Here is a 22,968-nt window from a genome sequence, read left to right as displayed (position 1 = left end):
TGACAGAAAATTCTAGTAATAGGGGCAGGGCCTTCGGGACGTGGGGTGGTCAGCCACGGTGGGAGCACCTCCTGGCCATAAGCACATGCTGAGTGCGTTCCCTTTTTTTGGATTTTTATTGCTGTATGATTTTGAGTCCTAGTAAGTGCTAGAATTTTTATTTTGGGTAAGCATTTAGTTTTGTTTTGTTTTAAGATTTATTTATTTATTTATTTGACAGACAGAGATCACAAGTAGGCAGAGAGAGAGGAAGGGAAGCAGGCTCCCCGCTGAGCAGAGAGCCCAATGCAGGGCTTGATCCCAGGACCCTGAGATCATGACCTGAGCTGAAGGCAGAGGCTTTAACCCACTGAGCCACCCAAGCGCCCCGAGTTTTAATTTTAAAAAATGTTCTTAGGTTGGACCATTAGTTATAGGTCTTTGTATTCATTTTCATGGTTTTTGTGTTTAGTTTCATTTATTTGGAGTTTTTATCCCCATTAGGTGCTGTGACCACCAAGCGTCTCCTGCCACAGAGTCCCTTGTCCACCTCTTGCTTGGGTGTGCCCCTTTGCAAGTCTTTGACGGCCTCTCTTGTCCCCAGACCTCCTGCACGCACTGGTCTCCCACATGATTGGTGGGTCTCTGTTCTGTGCTCCAGCCGTGCCCCTGTTGTGAGCAGGCAGAGTGCCAGTGTTCCCCGACCCCCGCTCCCTGGGTGGCTGTTGGCGCACCCCCAGAGCTCCTCGGCTTCTGCCTCTTCTCGGAGCTCCCTCCAGGTTAGCCTGTGCACACCTCCCTTTCTGATTCATATTTCCTTGTGTTTGTAACCCCACCTACCTTTAATCAGCAGTACCTGTCACTGAGATGGCTGGACACCAGGATGATGTGTCAGGTCACACCAGGAACACCCAGTTTTAAAATGTTCCTAGAATTTTCCTCAAAGTTATCTCTAACTTCATATTTTTTATGTGTCACTGTCTGCTGCCAAAAGTCACCGAGTAATCCTTTGTACAGGGGTCTTTAAGGAGAGGGTGAAGCAGTCGACCGCAGGGAGGTGGGAGTCTGGTTCTGGAAGAGTGGCCGGGAAAGGTCCCCTGGATCATGGGGTGGACGGAGGGGCCGTCTGTGTCTCACCATGCAGCGCACACAACCGTAGCGCTCCCGAGGCTGGAACACAGTGGGGCTCGTGGCAGGCCCCTCGGGATGAAGTATGGCTCCGCAGTTCTCCCCATCCTGTCTTCCTTGCTGAAGCACCAGGAGGCCAGTTGTCTGGCCAGCCTGGGCCCTCTCGGTGCGGTGCCTGGCCCCGTGTGGGTTTCACACCGGCGTGGAGCAGTAGCGTTTCAGGCCTGGTGAGGTTTTATGGTGCAGCTAACATACTGTGCAACCTTACTAGAACAAGGTTGGCAGTCAGGTCCTTTCTGAAATCATTTTTAAAGTAGGTTGGGTATAAATTCTGCATAAATAGAAGGTTGGGCTTGTTTACTCTGAATTCCACCTTGAGAGGCATTGCAAAGGAGGGCGGTTTGGGCGTGGTGGGCCTTTCAGAGAAGGAGTTCCTGTTTTGCACCTTCACAGTAACTTAAGTTAACTTACGAGGAAGTTATCCTAGGGTTCTGAGAAGCTCTCATTTGCTCTGGAGATAAATCACATCAGGCGCCTAAAGTTTGAAAGCATCACCCATCGTGTGGCATGGAGGGGGGAGCTGCTTGCAGCCCTGTTCCAGGGGGATGGCCCCTCTTGGCAGGCTGGTACTAGGTCTTCCAGGATTTACAAGTGTATCCTGCTCACATCACGGTCATCTGCATGGGAGCAGCATGTGTGCAGCTGTCTATACGGAACTTGCGTGCACAGTCACCATGCTGGGCGCCCTGCTTGTAGGTCATCAGAACCTGCTCTGCTCAGAAGTTCTCTTCTTTGCTCAGTTTGAGTCTATGTGGAATCCTTACAGGGAAAATGAAAAATTGAACTTGGAAAGTGGGTGCTTGTTAATATCTTCATGTCAGAGCCCATGAGTGCGGGCGTGTGCGCACACACACAAGCCTGCGACCCACGCATGTGCACACACACCATGTGACCTACGTGTGCGCGCACACATACGCACACCCTGTGCCCCGCCGGCGACCTCTGCACGGCCAGCGCTATAAGCTGCTCAACCAGAGACCTCTCCCTTCCTGAGACCAGCTGAGTACGGGACCAGAGAGATCTGTGATGAAGCCGGGGTTTGCCCTGTAGTTACTCCACGAGTGCCACTTGCTTAGAAAGCTTGTTTTTCTTTTTGTAACAGTTTTATTGAGTTATAATTCATATGTCATATAAAATCTGTGTTTTCAAAGTATACAGTTCAGTGATTTTTAGCTTTCACAGAGTTGTGCAACTGTCTAATTTTGGAATGTTTTCATCACCCCAAAAGAAACGCAGTGCTCGGGGGTGCCTCAGTGGCTCAGTGGGTTAAGCCTCTGCCTTCGGCTCAGGTCATGATCTTGGGGTCCTGGGATCGAGCCCTACATCGGACTCTGTGCAGCAGGGAGCCTGCTTCCCCTTCTCTCTCTGCCTACTTGTGATCTCTCTCTCTGTGTCAAATAAATAAATAAATAAATCTTAAAAGAAAAAAAAAAAAAGAAACCCAGTGCTCGTTGGCAGTCACTGCCTGCTTTTCCACCTCCCTGCCCACGGCAGCCACTGATCTACATCTGTCTCTGGAAGTACTTCTTCTAGACACTTGATACAAGTAGACGTACATATCCTTTTGTGTCTGGCTTCTCTCACTGAGCATAACTCTGCACGGTTCATCCATGGGGGAGCAGCTGTTGGCGCTCACTCCTCTTCCTGCCAGGAGGACACTGTTTCCCTGGGGGTGGACTCATCAGCTGGTGGACATTCAGTATATGTGCTGCCGAAACGAGCACCTGGTGGACATTCGGGTTGTGCCTACAGTTCAGTTGCCGTGAGCATCTGCGCCCATGTCTGTGCGGACGTACTTTCCTTGCTCTCCGATGGGTGCCTCGGGCCAGAGTTGCTGCTCCTGCTCTCCTTGAGGAGTGACCAGAAGGCTTCCTGCGGTGGCTGCACCGTTCACACTCCCAGCAGAACCCTGGGAGGGTTCTGATTTCCTCACGTCCTCGCCAGCACTTGCTGTTGTCTGTTGGATTTTCACTTGCCCCAGTGGGTGTGAGGTGGTTTGGATTTGCATTTCTCTGATGAATGATGGTGTTGTGAGCATCTTTTCCTGTACTCGCTGACCATTCGTTTAGCTTTTTTTGAGAGATGTCTGTTCAAGTTCTTCATCCATTTTTAAGTTGGGTGATTTGTGTCTTTATTATTGAGTTGTAAGGGCTTTTTGTGTGTGTGTGTGTGTGTGTGTTTTTGTTCTGTATTCCAGATTCTGTCTCTTAGCAGACACATGATCTGCAAATACTCTCCCCCATTCTGTGGGCTGTGCTTTTCTTTCCTGATCTGGCTCTTTGGTAACTCTTTGAAGAGTCAAGCCATCGAAATACCACCTCTTACTGCTCCTAGTGGCTGTACTCAGTTTTTGTCACTTGGGAAAGCCTTGGGGACCTTGCCAGTCTTCTCCTTTACCTTCCAGAGCCCATGTGAGCTCAGCACACTGGGGCTACTGGACAGCTTGGCTGCACGTCCTTCACCTCCCGTCAGGTGTGCGGTTGGCCCAGCTGGACCACGGCCTCCTGGGCCCAGAGGCCTGCCCTGGGTGTCCTCCCAGAAGAGCTCCGTCTCTGCTCGTAAACTTTAAACTTCACTAGCCCTCACCCTCTGTCACCACCACCTTCTGCCGGTGCTAGTTCTCAGTGTGGACACTTGCTCCTGGGCCTCCGGGGGCTCTCTGCTCCCCTCCTCTCAGTATCTCCCTTCCGGGGTGCCCTCTCAAGCTGGTTATGCCAGCACCACCTGCCTCAGGCTTCACGTCCACCCCCTGCCTAGCAAACCCTCCCCCCTCGATGGTGCCACACCATCTCTTCTGCCCACCTGGGAACTGCCCACCTGAGCAGGCGGTGAGTTACAATTGTGGTCAAAGGAGGACCTAAACAGATGGAAAAAAGCACTGCATTCATGGATTAAAAGACTTACTTAGATTTTATTCCTTCCCTATCAGAACACTAGCAAGCTTTTTTTTTTTTTAAGTAATTGAAAACTGTTTTAAAATACATGTGGAACTGTAAAGGACCTAGAATAACAACAAGAATGTGGAGAAGGAAGAACAGAGTTGGAGGGCTTTCGTGTTAGAAGCCCCAATAAAATGGGGAAGGGATAGTTTTTACAGTAATTGGATATCCATGAGCAAAAATGAAAAGAATATTAAAATCAAGTCTAGAAAAAACATAAGAAATCTTTACGACCTTGATTGAGGCAAAGATTTCTTAGTGAAAAGAATGAAAAGCAAGTGGCTGAGGGAGGGGGTCAGAGTGTATTTCTGTTAACAGACCCGTGTCCAGAATTTATAAAGGAAGGCACAGTAAGAAGATAGGACCCGGCAAAAAAGGGATGGGGACAGTTTGAACAGGCATTTTCCGGACTGTTCAGTAGGTGCGCAGAGGCCCTCCACATACTTAGGGAATGCCATCCATAGCCAGGGGAGGAGGCAGGATGGCACAGCCTGTCGCTCTCCAGGTGGCTTCCACGGGAGTGTGCCCGAGTGGCTACCTGGAGAGCAGCCTGGCAGCTTCTCACAACACTGAACATACAACTCCCTTGTGAGCCACATGGCCACTTGGCGGCACTCGCCCCAAATGAAACTGTGTGTTCGCATACACTTAGGCCTCAGTGTCCCTGTGGCTTTATGTGGGGCCTCAGAACCACCCCTTGGCCGGCCAGTGAATGATTGGTGGAATAGAGTCACACGGGAAGGCCCGGGAGTGGGGAGGGAACAAACTTCTCTTCAGCGAGATCTCAGACACAAGGAAATCTCTGAGGCCGCCTCTGGGTAGATTCCAGGGAGGGTAGAACTCGAGAGAGGGCGCTGTGTGCAGCTGCTGCCTGGGCTGGCTGGGAGGGGGCGCTGGGGACTGGGGGCATCTTGGGCTCTGTTCCCCATGGCAGTGCTGGCTTTGCTAAGGTGCGCCTTCCTCAGAACTCAGTGGATTGTGTGCCTGAGGTCGACAGGTTTCACTGCGTATAAAATGCTTCCGTAAAGCAGATTTAAACATTAGGGTCCCCATCACGAACCAGGCTGCCCGTGCCGGCAGGTAAAATCCCTCCTCCTGAATGTGTCACGAACATTCATCTCTGTCTTCTGGGCTCTCCTGGTCTCACACTGCTCCCACTTACAGACCCTTCGTCCCAGCGCTGGGGCTCCTGTCCCCGCAGCCCCCTCCCCACTGCCTCTTCTCCCTGGCCAGGCCCATTGCCACTGCCTTCTTTGGTCTGAGACTGGTCTGTGCTGTGTTCTTGAGCCAAGCTATTGTCACCAGACATGTCTGGGGCCCTGCCCTGTCACCCCTGTGCTCTCATAGCCCTCAGTTTGTAAATGTGCTTCCGTCTTTCCCACATTCCCCCAGCCCCACTGCTCCTCTGTAGATCTCCGGAGGGTGGCCTCTAGTAACATGCCCAGCGGCTTAACCCTGCAGTGAATTTGGGCCACCACACTGGGTGTGTGTTCCCTGTGGTCCATTCACATCTTGCTGCGGCCTCGGGCTTTCCGACACATCTCATCTGCTCTTAGGGTTTCAGCTGCCATCGCTGTGTTGATCTCTGTCCAGTGTAGCTCAACCATGAGACCCCTTCCCTGACTGCAGGGTATAGCCCACCATCTGCCAAGGCATCTCCACCAGGACGCTCCACCTGCACACTGGTTAAGGTGTTCCTACTTGTCTAAGTGGGTTTACCGCCCTGTATTCTCATTCTCAGAAACAGCCATCCCTGCTGACATCTCCACCCTAGGAGCGGTGTCACTTAGAAGGTGGGAGTATGGTCTGCCTTGGGGCGGTGGGCGCGCTGCTCACCTGGGTGGTCCTACAAGTGAGCACCTTAGTAGGGCCCTCTGTCCCCTCGGGATGTCCAGAGTGGACCACACGGTAGTGGCGTGAGGGTAAAACGCAGCGATGCTCTTCTGCACGGCCCTCCAAGGGGCCCTCCTGGGTTAGCAGTTTGTCTCCAACAAGAACATGAGCCTCTGACGTCCCGTGTTCATGCGCGAGTGAATGAATGTTGGCGAAGTGGCTTTCTGGTTTCCTTCCCTGTCACTGCCAGAATTCAGACTTGCTGCCATCACATCTTGTGGCTTTCCTAATGGTGATGGAGGGGTCAGGTTCTGCTTCAGCAGAGCCGTTGTGTGGAACTTATGTCTTGCTCACCCGTGTTCCAGTGAGCGGCTGGGAGGCTGTGTGGGAGCAGCAGCACCAAGCTCCAGAATCCTGGTTTTGTGGTGTGTTTGTTCAGTTAGCGGGGAGTCCTGTAGAGAGCTCAAGCCAGATGCGCTGACGACCGGCCTGAGGGGGACTGAGTGGCCGTGACGGTTGCGCTGTCCCAGTCATTGACGTGAGAGTGGTGCGCGTTCCAGCTTGCTCATAGCCTCGCGCTGAGCAGTTCATTAGACGAGAGGATAAAGAGTGGAAGAGCCCTGCGCTCACAGAAATGTCCGTGATGAGTGGGTAGCATTTATGCAAAGTTTGGATACAAGCTGGAAGAGATCGTAAGGGTTTTTTGTTCTTTTTTCACTTAGTTAAAATTTATTTCAGACTAACCAAAATAGTAGCACTGTAATTTCCTATGTAAAAACTTCATATAAAGTGTTTTGAAAATGTTGATATTATTATTTAATCCCTAAGAGTGTACTATAAGATTTTTAAAAGCAAAATAAGATACCAGTGAACTTTGATGTACTTAAGATGACATAATTGTCAGCAGAATTAAAATACAACTGCAGTGGTTTTCAAACAAAACCAATGTGAATCTGTTACACTTTACATCTTATTTTTAACTTTGCTTCATTTTAAAGCATTTGGATTTCTAACATTTCTATTTCCTAAGTATCTTTGTAAAGAAAATACTTCAAGTCACAAACTGTATTGTTTACCATAAACTGATGTGCTGTGAAGTCAGACATGGTCTGGCTCTGTGCATCTGTCTTCCCTTCCAGTGTCAGCTTTATAAATGTCACTGAAGTCAGGCGTGCAGCTCCTTCATGCAGGTGGGGGTGTGATGGACGGTGGGTCCCGTATGCGTCCCCACACGGTCGCTGCTGCAGGGGCCCCATTTATGTCTTCCCAAGCATCTGAGGATTTCAGATTCCAGTCAACATGAACAAAAAGACTTAAGTGGCCCCAGATGATCTATTCTGTGTGAAGAAAAGGCACAGGAGAAAGATCATTTAACAGCAGGTGAAACTTCACTGTGGGCTCCCTTCCCCAGGCTGGGAGCCCTGCCTGGCCAACGTCCCTTTTGGTGTGCACGCACTTCCAAATGCGGTTTACCCGGCTTTTGACTGGCTGGTTCCCTGGGTGTGTGCGGGGGCTGAATTTTCGTGTTAAGGATGTTCCTTATATGTTATAAGGAACATATAAATATGTTCAGCTAAATTGTGTGTCAGTATCCTGATGCTCTTTTCCTAAAGATGCAACATGTAAGATCTTTATAAAAAAGTTGCGGGGGGTGCCTGGGTGGCCACCTGGCTCAGTTGGTGAAGCATCTGCTTTTGGCTCAGGTCATGATCCCGAGGTCCTGGGATCGAGTCCTGCATCAGGCTCCTTGCTCGGGGGGAGCCTGCTTCTCCCTCTGCCCCTTCCTCTGCTCATGATCTCTCTCTCTCTCAAATAAATAAAATCTTAAAAAAAAAAAAAAAAGAGGCAACGCAGATGCACTTGCTGGGTGCTGTTCATGGGGCGGCAGGCATGAAACGCTGTTAATGTGTTCTGGTTGTTGTCAGTACCCCGGCCTGAGGCTTAAAGAGGAGGGTACTGAAGTGAAGACAAATTCTCAGTGAGAATATCTGTTCTTTAAAAAGGAGGTAAAAAATTATATAACATAAAAATGTGATCTATTGATTTGGAGAACACCCATTTTTTTTTGTCTTAAAAAGCCAACAAAAGTGTTGAAAATGGAATTGACACCACTTAGAGCTGGAACAGATCTGTTTGGAAGTGGAACGTGCGCCAGTGCTTTGACCTCATGGAAGAGACGACTTCCGTGTGCGCACCAGCTTCCCCTGGCTTCCTCGGTTGTGCCGCTGTGTCCACGTGGGACGCCCCAGGTCTGCGAGGCCAATGCGTCCCTGCGATTGTGGCTCACAGGATGCTCCCCGGCCAGGGCGTCATTGCCTCAGGAAGGGTGTTGCTGTTTTAGTAGAAACATTTTATTCCATCATGTGAACATTAAGACCCTGTCAAATTATCCTTTTTTGTGGCACATTTTAGAAAGCTTTAGAAGGGCCTTTGACGTAGTCTCCATACTGTCTGGGAGAGAATCTTGGATTTTAGTGGAATCCTTTGCTGCTGTGGCGTCGTGGGTTTCACAGTTAAAATGTCATGTGGTAACTGCATTGTGCCATTTAAATTAATTTGTGGACAAGTTTTTGATTTTGAAACGGAGCCAAGGGAAGGCGACAGAATCACGGAAGTAGTGGAATACTGGAACGTGGCAGCCACAAGTAGATTCTGTGGCAGGACCCGCATTATTTCACCTTTAGGGGTGGGAAGAGATTGTCTCCTTGGGGAGACAGACGTGAACTTGCGTTGTGGCCCTTGAATTGCTAGGTATGGATGGGAATGGGGCCCTAAAGAGTGGGAGCCTGTTGCTGCTTGTGGCGGCTGGTGCTGGCTGTGCTGGGGCTTTCATGGACCTGGTCACATCCCTGCGGAGTGGGTTTGTCCTGTGCTCACACCACACCGAGTTCGTGACAGCTCCAACACTGGGCCAGGGTGCAGAAGAAAATACAAGGTAAAGGGTGTCAAGAGAGGCACATGGAACAGGATTATCACGGCTGGCAAAATGGGGGGGGGGCTGCTGGGTTGCGGGTCTGAGGGGTCCCAGAGGGGAAGCCGGAGGGTACAGGAAGGGCCATCATGGGGGCCACCTGGCTGAGTGCCTTTTGCAGCCACCACCTGCCCATGACCCACAGGAGATAGCAGCACATGGTCTTCAGTAGGAAATGAGACCTTGGAGCAGGATGGGGTTCCGTGCTGATAGCCTCGTCTGAGGCTGTGCCTGCCAGCTCCCACCAGGCTGTGTCTGTCTGCCACCAGTTGTCCTGTCTGCACACTGGGATGCTGCACACACTGGGAGGTCCTCTCCACTAACAGATTTTGTCTTTTTACTTGCAAAGTGTGTAACTAACAATTACTGCAATTGCTACAAAGTGCTCCAAAAAGGCAGATGATAGCAAACATTTGGTTTTTAATTAAACAGAATTTACTTTCTATCCTTGGAGACAAAAAGTACATTTTTCAACCTTTAACTTAGATATATTGCAATTTAAGTTTTGTTTTTTTCTCCTACTGTTAAGCTTTGGGCTAAAATAAAAGTACAACTGCTCAAAGAAAAGAAAAAAAGGGAGAAGTAGGACTTCCGGAAAAATACCTTGAAGCCTCTCTCCAAGGAGCAAGTTTGAGTTGGGGTTTGAGTGTGATTTTGTTTTTTTGAGTGGACAGTGAGGGATTGCTGTAAGTTCCCTGCAGTCGCTTCTGTGGCTGGGGGGCGGGGGGTCCCCGTGCTCCTCCAGCATCTTCGGGAGGATTTTGCGCTTTTTGAGGGACAGCAAGTCATCGTTTTGTACCAGCCGAGAGTCGGCAGAGAAACTCCTTCGTGTGGTGTGTGTGGAGGAGAGCCACGGGCGGTGTTCGAGGTGGCTGGGATCTTCAGGGATTGTTGGCTTTCTCCTCCGGATTGTCGCTCTCAGCTCTGTTTCCCAGATCGCAGGAATACTCGATTCCTCCCCAGTGCAGCGCGGCAAGGTTTTAAAGAAGTACAAATTAAAAGTTGTCGGGAATGTCAGAAGTTTAATAAATTGGTTGTTTGCAGATATAGGCATAAGTGAATGTACCAGGAATCTTTCTCATGAAAGGAATACTGTGGTAAATCGTTTTGAAACGTGTATAATCTTTTGCCAAATGTTTCGAGGTTCTAACAGTGCCGTCTGAGTTGTAGAAATTACTTTGTGTACTCTTTCTTCCTGAGTTAAAGCCTCTTGTGTGCACCGAGGCCCTCGGGATGTACCCCGAGCTATGAGTGCGCTTAGGCTGTCCCCTGGCCCTTGCCGCTGTCCCCGGTTTCTCACTGAGGTGGTTTAGGTCAGGCTTGATTCTGAATGAAGCTGCAGGGCCAGGGGCGGCTGGGGTGAGGAAGTCAGGGCCCTGGGGACTTCGGTGCCATTCGGGGCTGGGGGGTTGGCGCTCAGGAGCCTTCACTGGTAGCGTCCGTTTCCTTCAAGGCTTGTTCAGCATAGCAGTCAGGGTGGGAGTGAAGCAGGGATGTCCACAGGAACGAAAGTGACAGATGGTCGTTTTCACTCAAGGCGGGACAGACCCTGAGTGACTACCCATCATCGGCAGAGTCCCAGTGGCAGCTTGTGCACCCCAGCAGAGGTGCTCCGCCTGTTAGCTCCCTGCCCTGGGGGATAGCCCTTTTCAAACTTGGCCATTTTATATCCTATAGGTTCTGTTCTCACCATGTTGTTATCACTCTGTTCTGTGTCTGAACTCCTCGTACAACAGCCAGCCTTGCCAGTATGGCGTGAAACCTTGAGGGCCTCGTAGGCTCTCAGGGAGCCAGGGGCACACCTGGTCAGCCAGGCCCACACTGCTGAGGCCGGGAGTTGAGGCCCTGGACCCTCAGGCACGGCTGTCCCTGGCCCCGTCCCTGTTCCATGAGGACCGTGCAGGGTTTTTGTTCTGACTCTTCCCTCCTGGGCTGCCACCAGCTGGCCCTGCTCCTGCCCGGCCATGGGACCAGACACCCAGAAGGGGGAGCACAGATGGGACTTGAGTTCCTCGCAGACTGACTGGCACGTGGTGTTTGCCAGGCTTCGTCCCCATGGAACGTGTGCCCCTGTGGGCTTTTGTCTTCATGGGGGAGTTGGGTTTCTGGGCCTGAGCTTGGGATGTGCGCGCATAGATGTGTGTGGCTCTCTAGAGGCCTCGTGATGGGGTGTCCTTTCATGAGCACTAATGACCGGCACACAGGGGCTGAGAACTGCGACTCGGACACGAGGAATGGTGCTTCAAGAAAATCTGTTCCCTGGGTGCCTGGGTGGCTCAGTGGGTTAATAAGCCTCTGCCTTTGGTTCAGGTCATGATCTCAGGGTCCTGGAATCGAGCTCCGCTTTGGGCTCTCTGCTCAGCAAGGAGCCTGCTTCCCCTCTCTCTCTGCCTGCCTCTCTGCTTACTTGTGATCTCTGTCTGTCAAATAAATAAATAAAATCTTAAAAAAAAAGAAAAGAAAGAAAATCTGTTCCTTCTGTGAAAAGAGAGAATGTAGTCTGCACATCTGAAAATCTTGATGGTGACTTAAAAGTATCAGTGTCTGTTTTCTGGTGGGTCTTCTATGTCATATGCTCAGGCTCAGGTTTTCTGATTTTTTTCTTTGTTTTTCTCTGTCTTTGTGTGTGTGTGTGTGCATGTCTTAAAACAACTCAGATTATGGGGCACCTGGGTGGCTCAGTGGGTTGGGCCTCTGCCTTCGGCTCGGGTCATGATCTTGGGGTCCTGGGATCAAGCCCCGCGTCGGGCTCTCTGCTCGGCGGAGGGCCTGCTTCCCTCTCTCTGTCTGCCTGCCTCTCTGCCTACTTGTGATCCTTCTTTCTCTGTCAAATAAATAAATAAAAATCTTAAAAATAAAAACCCAACTCAGATTTATCATTGTAACATTCTAAAAGCCACAGTCCTTCTGGAAGCTCTGGAAGGGTGTTTCCTGCCTCTTCCACATTCGGGGGCCACTGCAGTCCATGGCTTGTGACCCTTCCTTACTCCTCATCTGTGAAGCCAGCTCCCCTGCTCCCCATCCACCCCAGAAGACCCTGAGGTGACACTGGGCCCACCTGGACAGTCACAGGGCGGCAGACAGGAGCAGACAGCTCTGGAGGCAGAGGGCTTTTTGGGTTCTGTGCCCTGTTTTCTTTGTGATCTTTGTGGCTATATGGGAAATTTGCAATCATTTGACTTTTTTTAATTGGGCCTGATTCATTGTTGGGCCTGATTCATTGTTGTTTCTAAGAAAAGAGCAAAACTCTAGTTATGGCTGAAATTATATCTTTTTTTCATAGTGTTTTAGTTTTTATTAAAGAGCATAAAACCTTTTTTAAAAAAACAGTCCGTTTACTTACCTTTTCGTGGAATGAGCTATTCTGGGACAATGAAATACTCCGACACTTATTCCATGTATCTTCCACTAGCCACGACCGTCAGCATCAGCAGTCAGGGGTCCATCTTTTCTTTCCGTTCAGAGCTGACTTGGCTTTCTTGGCACTCTGGTGCCTGGGCTGCATCCACCTGTCATGGCCTTCTGTTGGCTGGCATAGGAAGAGTGGAAGTGTCTGCAGCCCATGACTTCTTGTGCCATGTTCGCTGCTGTGGGGCATGGGGTTTGCGGTCCAGGACTGACGGTGAGCAGGCTGCAGACGTGTCAGAAGTGACGCAGGACTGCCAGGTGCTCCATGACCTAGGTCAGTGGAAGTGGCTGAGCTGTACTTAATACCCATGGGGAGCCAGGGCTTGAGCCCCAGCCCCAGCGTCTTGGGGCCAGGACTCACAGAGGGGTCATGATAGGGCATGCAGCTTCTGGGCCCTGCCCTTGGGACTCACCTACTGACCTGTGCACTTGTTTCTCAGGTCCGGGCCCACCAGCTAGTCCTGCCGCCATGCGATGTGGTGATCAAGGCTGTGGCCGACTACGTCCGCAACATCCAGGACCCCTCGGACTTGGATGCCGTAGCTAAAGACGTGTTCCAGCATTCTCAGGTACAGCGCAGGCTCGGAGCACTCTGCACAGTGGGGGTGGGGGTGGCAGGGGCCCGGCACCTGGCTCCCAGCCTCCCCTGCGGCTGCACCGGGAGGGCTCGAGGTAGATGCCTGGGAGGTCTGCGCTCCTCCGTTCTCCATCATGATCGATAACATTTCTCCTGAGAAGACAGACCTATCACATGGGCCAAGTGGAATCGTGAACATGACTTATCCATCCCTTCAGGTGATGGTCAGGGATTTCTTCTTCCTTTTTTTTTTTTTTCGTAAAGTAGGAAATGTGAGCAGGTCGGGGTTAATAGAGGACATGAGGTTGGTGTGACCTCCCATGTCTCTCTGGAAAGCTGAAACCACTGTCCTGCTTGCTGGAGATAAGACAGAAAACTTCCCCAGGCAGCACCAGGGATGTGGCCCAGAGAAGGCTGGGATTCCTCGTGGGTGCCAGTCTGTGTTACCCACGTCACTCTGAGAGGATTAGTATCTGATGTGTTGGTTTTCCCGGAAGATAATTTTTTAAAATAAAGTTTTGTTTGTTTATTTATTTACTTATTAAAGATTTTATTTATTTATTTGAGAGAGAGAGTGAGAGAGCACGAGGAGGGGGAGGGTCAGAGGGAAAAGCAGGCTGTCCGTTGAGCAGGGAGCCTGAAGCAGGGCTTGATCCCAGACTCTGGGATCATGACCTGAGCCTAAGGCAATCACCCAACCAACTGAGCCACCCAGGCACCATTCCTGGAAGATTTTAATGTCACTCTAAACTCTTCTCTAACTTGAAAAGCTGTAGATGATACATGTGCTGAATTGTGAAAGTATGTTCATGCACACGACCAGTGGCATGCAATTTACAAAGGTTTTCCTACGTTTATTTCAGTCTAGAACAGATGACAAAGTTATTCGATTTAAGAGAGCAATTGGATATTACTCAGCGACTAGTAAGCCTATGGCATTTCACCCAGCACATTACTTAGGTAAGTAAATCCAAGCCTCTGTGATGGACGCTGACCATGCAGTCACCAGAGAGATGAAAACGTGGGCCCAGTGGTCATGTAGTTTTATTCATCTGAAGTGAGGTTTCTGCAGCCGGCTCGAGCGTGTGGAGCTGTGCCTCCTGGGCAGACTCGCAGTAGCCCCTGAAAGGGTTGAGGAGCAGGACAAACCGACCTTCTGGAGTTGGGGGTGGGCCAGGGGATGTCCACGGGATGCTCTGCGGGGAGGCCTCTGGACCTGCAGACCCTTTTTTAAATTCAACTCAGAAAAGTGAATAGGTGTCTTCTCCTTTGCTACCTTTTTTTTTTTTTTTTTTTTGTATTTTGTTTGCAAAAGACCAAATTTAACTCAGAGATTTGAAATTGGGGAATAAAAGTAATTATAAGCTGTTTGCTTGAAGCCTGTCTGGTGGTGCTCTCGTGGGAGGCTGTGAAGCCCTGAGCCTACGTGCCAGATTTCTCCCTGATCGCCTCTCTGCGTCTGGAGCCATGAAACTCAGAGATCATGCTGCCCACTGTTGTTTCTGTTGTGTTTGCTTCCTTGTTCCTGGTGTGGTTAGAGAGCACCACTTTGTACTGGTTTCAGAAGGTTAGTCCCAGGTTTGAAATGTCCCAGAGAGTTGTCCCTCATGTGGTATGTTCATCAGCTCACTCAGACATAGAGCTGCAGTGTGTGTGTGGGGCCCACAGGTCACAGAGGAGTGCTGGCTGCTGGTGGTGGTCTCTGTGGGTGCCCAGTGCCCAAGGAGGGCCGGGCTGCAGGCATGGTGGCTTCACTGGCCTGGCCACTAGGACGCACAGTCGGGGCTTCTGACAGGTTGGGGCTCACAGCTGGTACTCTGGCCCCCCACAGCCATGGTGCTGTTGAAAACTACTTGGCATGTGCAGTCTGTTCATGCTTGGGACAAACTCTGAGCTGTGCCCCTGCTTTCCCCATGGCTTGGTCCTGCAGCCTCGACCCTGTGTTGTTCAGGCCCTGCTGACTTTCACCAGGGATGTGCCGTGCTAGCTCCTATCTTAGGGCCTCAGCGCCCTGCAGCCAAGAGTGATTCCTGACCTCCTGTGCCTGGGACCCTCCAGTTCCTGAGGTCCTGGCTTCACTGTCACCTGTCTGAGGCCATCAGCCACAGGCCATCATGTCTCAGCACCTGGCTTTAATTCTCTGTACACTGCCTCCCACCCCTCCCACAGGAATGTCAGGTCTGGGGCAACCAAGGCCCCACCTGCCACCTTCACCCTTGTGCCCCTCTGGGAAAGTATTTGACTAAGTGACTTGAACCAGGAAAAGCTATTAAACTGGGACCGTGAGAAGATCGTGATTTGAGGTCACTGTGCTAGGCAGAGGGACATGTGGCAGGGCAGGTCGTGTGTGTTGCTTTATTTCTATGGCAGGGGCACCCAGTGGACACTGTTGAGACAGGTGACAGGCAAGGTCTGACACCAGGGGTGGACATCCTGACCCTATGGCCTCCGGCCTCAGGCTTCCTGGTTATGGAGATGGGTGTATGTGACATGCTCTATGACCACTTGTCACAGGGCAGACGCTGTCTTTGTTCTCAGAGGGAGAGTGGCTGGGAAAGGCAAGGAACAGCCTGTAGCCACAGAGCCTGGCAGGAGCTCCCGGAGGGCATCTTGGCTCCTCGTGTGTCTGAGGTGACACCTGGTCCTTGTGTGACATGTTAGTTGAAATAGTCACTGTAGTGCACTGGGGACTAGAACTTCTACTCAGGAGGAGACAAGCAGTAAGGTCAGGGTGGAAAAGAGCCTGAGGCTGTATTTGGCACTGGTCTGAGCTGCTAACAGGGTTGGTAATATGTTGAAGAGATGAGATGAGATGGGCTTTAAATGCATTTTTAAATTTGAGCTGCTGCCGCCTTTTTTTTTTTTGAAGATTTTATTTGGCAGGGGAGAGAGAGAGAGAACACACAAGCAGGGGGAGGGGCAGAGGAAGAAGCAGATTCCCTGCTGAACAGGAGCCCGATGGGAAGCTCGATCCCAGGATCCTGAGATCATGACCTGAGCTGAAGGCGGACACTCAACTGACCGAGCCACCCAGGCACCCCTAAATTTGAGCTTCTTAAATTTGAGCTTCTTAAAACCTTATAATGTTGTACAAAGTGCTCTTGTGTTCTTACATCGTCAAACAACATGTGAGGGAAGTATTTTATGGATGAAGGTGACACTCCTGGAATTTAGTTTCACTTCCTGTCTGTGGGTTTTGGGGAATGGTGGTGGGTTGGGGAAGAATTTGTGGTGTTTGGGGCAGTATTTTTAAGCAGATCCGTATGGGCGATAACTACCGTGTGTTCATTAAAGCCTTTTCTGCAGGGTCTCCTGGTGCTGCTGACTGTGGTGGAGACCTGAGCCATTGGGCACAGAGTTTGGGGCGGCTGGAAGTGCAGGCCGACAGCTGTGTGGCCTGGAATATGGGGTGACCTGGGTCAGAGTTCGGGTCAAGACTGGGAAGAAGGTGTATTTCAAGTTACAGATACACAATTTGGAGCCGGCAGAAAGAGATTCGTGTAAAATCGCGTTCGTTATTTTCCTGACAAGTATAAAGAAACAGAGGAATGTGGAGATGGTGGCCATCCCGCTTGCCTGTATGTGCTGTTCCGCTCCCACCATGGCGCTGAGCGGGGAATGGAGAGCCTAGAAGGAGCAAAGTGGAATTGGGGAGAGGCTTTCTTGGCATCCTGTGTGAGAACCTGAGACACATTTCCCGTAAAAATGTTTTTGTGAGCAGTAGGTAGGTCCTAAGCGGTCTTTTCTGACTTGGGTCCGTTATGTTGCCTTCTGGGAAGATGCATTCAGCATTTGACTGCCAGGGTTGGAACATACTTTCTTGTTCGTTAGAACTTGTCTTATGAATTGTTTTAGAAACTGAAGTATGTGTCGTTTTAAAGGCTTTTAAAGCATCGTATTAGCCCCTTGGAGCCTTTTGGGAGTAAAAATTGGGAGAGTTGACTCTAACCGGGGGTTTCTAAACCTGACTGGAGCCGCGGTTCTAGGCAGAACTGTTACCTCAGCATCTTCCGTGGGCCTCAGGAATCTGTGTCTTCCAGAGGAGCGCCTTCCTGGCCTGGTCTGGGACTGGCCCTGGCGGGGCTGCTCTGTGGGTGTGTCTTCTGAGCCCCTGGGCCTCTGTGGCTCCGAGGGAGCCTCTGCTCCCTGCACCCATGTGGAGGGTGTGGAAGTGACCTGCACACCTGTCGGCCCTGTTGCTCCACGGTGCTGGGAGGCCTGGTCTGCACGGTGCATGGTCTTATTCAGGGTAAAGAATGGGTGCCAGGCCCTCCTGTCTTTGCACAGTAGACCCCTGGAAGTGACCTGTTTTGAGATGGGTTTTTAAAATCAGTTGCAGGTGAGATTAGTATTCACTGGGAAAGCATTTACTGCATCAGAAACACCGTGTTGGGACCGGGGACCTAGAGACAGTTATAATTCTGTGCTTTCTGTCCCAGCACACGATGCCTCCCACGTCCACAAAGTCCCAGTCTGAAGCGAGGCACACATAAGAAGGGGCAGAATGGAAAATTGTCGGCTCTGTGTGGCTCCCGGGTGCCGGAGGCCCACCTCAGGCCCGTGAATGGATACAGTGGGCTTGAGCTCACCCTGGTGTACTTGTAAAAAGCTGCCCAGGTGAAACCGAGGCCCAGTGACTCTGAAGGTGCATACGCTGTCCTCTTGGCCTCTGCAGTGAGAAGTAGCCAAGCTCCCACAAAGGCCGTCAGAATGGCCAGCATCCGGAATGCCAACACCACCGGCTGCTGGCGAGGACCAGAGCAGTGGGGGCGTGCGGTCTCGGCTGTGGGGAGCGCAGACTGGCACTACTGCTGCAGGAGACAGTGTGATGGTGTCTCAGAAAACACAACACGCTCTTTCCATGTGCTCCAGCAACCACGCTCCTCCGTGTTTACCCCAAGGAATTAAAAACTTACGTCCACACAGAACTCTGCATGGGATGCTTACAGCAGCTTTAGTCATCACTGCCAAAATGTGGAAGCGTCCAAGACGTCCTTCAGTGGGTGATGGACAAGTAAACTGCGGTCCATGCAGGCAATGACGTATTATTCAATGCTAAAAAAAAAAAAGGGTTTTCAACTTATGAAGACCTTGCATACATTCAGTGAGAGAAGCCACTCTGCCAGGCTCCATACTCTGTGATTCAAACTGCATGACGTTCTGGAAAAAGCACAACCATGGGGCCAGTGGAAAGTCAGCGGAGAGATGAATATAGGCAGAGCATGGAGGATTTTTAGGACCATGAAACTATTTTGTGTGACACTATAGTGGTGGATATGTGTCTTTATAAATTCGTCCAGACCCGTAGAATGAGCACCGAGAGGAATCCTGTTGGGAACTGTGGGCTCTCCTTCACAATTGTCATGTCGCAGAATTAGGCCATTGGTTGACCATGTATCCTATGAATGCAAGGGGTGTGTTTTCTGCGTAGGTTTTCTACAGACTTAAAACTGCTCAGAAAACATCATCTATTAGTTAAAAAACCCAAAAACCTTTCTGTGTCCGGCCCATGCCAGCACCTGCCAGGTTCTGGATGGTGTGGCAGAGCAGACGTGTCGTCCTGGGCCTTGCACATGACTGAGACGTGGACTCAAACAGTACAGGGCAGATCCAGGAAGACGGGACAGTGAGCTGGTACTGATTAAATCAGGACTTGATTCTGCCTGACTGAATTAATGTTTGAGCTGAGGCCTTAGGGTAGAGCAGGAGTTGAGCGAGGTGACAATGGGGAGGAAGTCTGTTCCACGTGGAGGAGACCCCGAGGTGGCCGCTCTGGCCGTGGAAGGAGTGGAAGGGAGTGGCTGGAGACCAGGATGCAGGGGAAGGCAGGGGTGCTGGTGCGGCTGCGGGCAGTGGCCATCCGAACACAGCCTGAGGCTTTGGATTTACTCTAGGGGCTCTGGAAGCTCATTGAAGGGTTTATAGTGTTAGAAGTTGTTACTTGGTAACTTTTTTGCACACCCAGGGCATGTGGAACATGACCAATAGCCTGCGTACAATTAATGAAGCCAGCCTCAGTGGAACATGACCAGTAGCCCTCTCCACATCTCCCCCTCAGGTTTCCCTGCCCACCAGCTCCCTGAATTCTGTGTCCATTGTCCCCTTTTCTTTATCGTGTCTGTACCCCTAGTGCTAAGTGGATATGTAGAAGTAGGCGGGCTTCCCTCGTGGCTCGGTCGGAGAGGAGGTGGAGGCAGGAGCGAGGTCAGGGTGGGAGACAGGAGCAGTGTGGAGGAACGTCTGTCTTCCAGAGTGAGGAGGGGACTCTGTGGCTCCTGTGGCTGCATGGTCCTCAGCGAGGTGCAGGGAATCCGAGGAGAGACGGTTTTTAGTGCTGCAGCTGCTGCCACCCCTACAGGCACAGAACAGGTTTGGATGGGTGTTGGTGGCAGCCTACTTTCGTGGCTTTCGTGAAGGGTAGGGCTTAAAGCAGGAGGGATTGACTGGGCTTGCACTGTCAGAAATAGGGGTCTGGAGGTGCCTGGCACACATGTGGGGACTTTGGCAAGGCACTGAGAGAGCTCAGAGGGTTTCAGAACACACCGGGCCCCAGAGCGTGAAGGCTGGGGAGGAGCCTGCAGGAACAGGCTGGTGCACAGGTTGCCTGGGGACGGGAGCTGCTCCCAGGAAGCCAAGACCAGACCAACAGCTACCATAGGAAGGGGCCCCTGGGTGCCTGCATCCTCACTGGTCCCCTTCTACCAGACCGGGTCACAGGAGAGCATACTGGATTGCTGTCTCAGCTGGAAGGAGGACCCTGTCACCGGCCTTCTGGACCCAGCTGTCGGGGCCAGGGCTCAGGAAGGTGTAGGTATAAATGCAAGGAGGGACGAGGGTTGGTCCGTGTTCCCTGGTTCTGGGCTGTTGGCTGTGCTGGCAGGCGTCCCTTTCTGGTGACTAAAGGGGAGCCTGTGGCCACACAGCCTGTGTCACTTGTGTCACCAGACTGTCCTATCAACTGTCGCTGGGGTTTCTAGGTTAACAGGCTCTCTGGAAATACAGCTCTGCCTCCCCACAGGGTGCCTCCCAGCCTGTCAGGGCATATCATCAGGTGTCACCCCGGAAATGGAGAGACAGCCTGGGAGGAAGGACGCAGCTCCTGTGAAGCTGCTTTGGCTGACGGGACAGGGCCATCTCCAGGAGAGCAGGGTTGCCCAGGTGGGACACTGCGGGTGCAGTGGTCGCACAGCCTGCCCGGAGCAGAGGGTGATGACAGGTTCGTGGATGCTCGTGCAAGCGAGCTCAAGTGAGGACCAGCACTGCCTGTGCTGCTTCGTCCTGCTCTGTCGGTGCTGGCTCCGCGGAAGCATGGCCGGACGGCCACGCACGCTGCCGACAGCCTGCCTACTACCACTCGGCTGCCCGCGCCGGAGGCCCATCACCATCCTCGCCCTATCGGGTTTGCCCCAGGCCACAGTATAGGTGCTGCGTCATCCTGGCTGCTGCCTGTGCTCGTCGTCTGCGGTATTCCCGCTGTTCGGCCGTTGGAATGATAGCTTTTTACGTTTTTGGTCCAGATACTCCACATTATACGGCTGTTGCATGTTATTAGTAGGTTTTTGAAATTTGGCATTTAAAGTGTACATGGTGTTCGGCCTTACAGTTCGCTTACTAAAGCCACCATTTCCATGGTGTCTGTTTAAGCTTTTTTATTGTGGAAAAACGCGATATAACCGTCAGTATAGAGAGCAGTGCTACAAGCAGCAGTGTGCCCACGAAACAGGGTCAGCAAACGGCAGTGTTTGTTTCACATCTTTCTTCATTTAAAGAAAGACATTAGACTTTTCTGAGGTCCCATTTGTCCCCTCAAATAGGTCTTCGTGTTTTCTTACCTCATATGTGTGCAGTAATCAGTGGTGCTGTTTTCATTGTTCATGAGAGGCTGTGTTACACACATTATTCTGCCCTTGCTGGTTTTGGAGATGTGTCTGTGTGTCCGTCTGTTCCCATTTTTATCTCAAGCTGGTGCACATGGTAGTGATGTCAGGCCCCCAGGGAGAAGCCACGGCGCTCTCACATGGAGCCTCATCTCCCTTCCTTCCGATTCCTGAGCGTCATCCTCAGGCTCGACATCTGTTCCCATGACCTTTCATTCAGATTTTTGTGAGTTTATTTTAGTCCTTGTACTATGAAGTGATATAGGCTGTCTGGTCTCATGGCTTTTTGAAAGGTCATTTTCTAAAAAAAAACGTGAGCAGTCATTTTGGGGTAACTCGGCAGCCATTCGACAAGGTGTGTCTTTGCAGGATGACCAGCGCATGGTCAGATCTGTTGGCGGTTTCTCAGGGTGTGGTGACAGAAGGGCACGGCCACTTCAGTTGGCGGGGACTGTCCCTGCAGGTTGTGCATTTCTGAAATCCACAGTGGACAGAGACTGATTTGTTGTGTTGGGCTCCTGAAGCCATGTGGGCAGCCTGGTGAGGTACTGGTGCTCCTTCCTGCCCCCATCTCTGCCAGCCCGTGTGCACAGCAGCCTTTGCTGTGGGACCCCACCATTCTAGCTTGGAGTGGGTGAGTGGGGAGTTGGACAGATTTGCATACAACTTGGGACACACCCATCACTTATCAGACTCCTGCTCTTGAAGACTCAGGCACTTTGTGGGCTTGAGTGATGCCATACTGTGAGGTCCACGTGCGCTGCCCAGACCCCGGGGCAGCAGAGGGGCTGGGGAGCAGCCCGCTGGCTCCCGGCCATGCAACGCTCTGTGCCCACGGTCCCACGATCAGGAAGGCTGTCTTCGTTGCGGTGAACTGCCCCAATTCCCGGAATTCTTACTCCTGCTGGCGTGAGTGTGCTTCCTCGAGGTCTGTGGTTCGTTCAGGTACCTACTTGCTTGATTCTCAGCCCTGCCTTTCTCCTGCCCATGCTTCTTTGTCCACATGGTGGCTCCTGGCTCCTCTCAGGGGCCCTGACTGTGTGTCACAGCTCTGGGAGCCCCTGGGAGCTGGTGCTCTTGGAAAGCGACTGGGTTCAGTCCCTCAGAGCTGGCCAACTTCCACTCATCCTGCCTCTGCCCTCACGGTCTTTGGCCTGTGGCCTGCCTTTCGGAAGCTACTCATCTGGAAGACAATGGAAGCAAGTGACATAAAATTCTCCATGTGGCTTTCTGTCTTAACTTCTGTAGAATATCAGTGCTGAATAAATACATCCGTTTCAATACGGTTAATGTCATTGGAAAATTTGATCTTTTTTGTAGGTATTCAAGATTAGTATTGGTGGTAGGGAACATAGTGACTTATCTTTGAATCTGAATTGTCAGAGCTGTTTTTTGTGCTTGAAATCATGCATCCCTTGGCATTAGAGATTTTTAAGAGTTCATGACTTTGTCATTTCTTTGGTTGGCCTAATGTCTCTGCAGCGCCATGCCTGGTGGTCGATGAGTCTGTGCTGGGCGGGCCGGGCCACGGGTAGGCTGACTGGCTCTAAGCGGGGCTTCTTGGTCAACACCATCCTTCGTTAACATGTGTCTTCTCTTGCTTCAGGGAGCGGCTGAACAGCTCCGCCGGAGCACAGGGGTGCGGGTGTGGCTCGCCCGCAGCACTGCTCACTTAGTGTAGCTGTCAGGCCGCGTCGTGCGTGTGCTTTTCTCCTTATGCACAAAGAAGTCTTTGAAAAATTTTTTAATTGTGGAAATATTTTTCATATAGTATTTAAACACTGTTTCCACTTGTCTGTCTCCGTCGGCGTAGTTGGCTGACAGCCCTTCTCTCTTAGTAGAGTGTCTGTGAAAGAAGAGTGACAGGCTGGCGGTGTTAACCTCCACGCACGAGCTGGGGTAGGTCCCGAGAAAGGCGGCCTTGTCACGGGGTACACTGTGCTCTGCATACTGGCTCGGGGGTGCTGCCGACCAGAACTCCTGCACAGGGACGCACGCCACATCCCGAGGCAGGCCTGGCTCATCGGGCCGTCCTCCAGCCTTCCCAGAAGTATAGACAGGTTAATTCACTTACTGGACCAGGTTCTGATAGATTAGCAAGTAGCTTTGTAGGTTCTTAAAGGTTTGTTTGAGGTCAGTGATTATAGTGTGATTTTAGAAACTGTCCTTACTTTGGAAATCTTTGCTTTTAAGTTA

At 51.3% G+C, this 22,968-nt stretch overlaps 1 protein-coding gene across 3 annotated transcripts in view; it reads left to right on the top strand.

The window, feature by feature from the left end:
• The window catches only part of FAM120A (family with sequence similarity 120 member A), a 96,793-nt gene that overhangs the window by 23,276 nt on the left and 50,549 nt on the right, over positions 1-22,968 (top strand). For all 3 annotated transcript variants that reach the window (XM_080819159.1, XM_080819158.1, XM_080819157.1), the window contains exons 4-5: positions 12,759-12,887; positions 13,759-13,855. In XM_080819159.1, coding sequence (XP_080675285.1) covers positions 12,759-12,887; positions 13,759-13,855 — 226 coding nt within the window. The remainder of the gene's footprint in view (positions 1-12,758; positions 12,888-13,758; positions 13,856-22,968) is intronic.

Source organism: Martes martes (assembly GCF_963455335.1).
Source record: "Martes martes genome assembly, chromosome: 12".
Classification (NCBI taxonomy): Eukaryota; Metazoa; Chordata; class Mammalia; order Carnivora; family Mustelidae; genus Martes; species Martes martes.
This window is presented reverse-complemented; position numbering and strand designations above follow the sequence as displayed.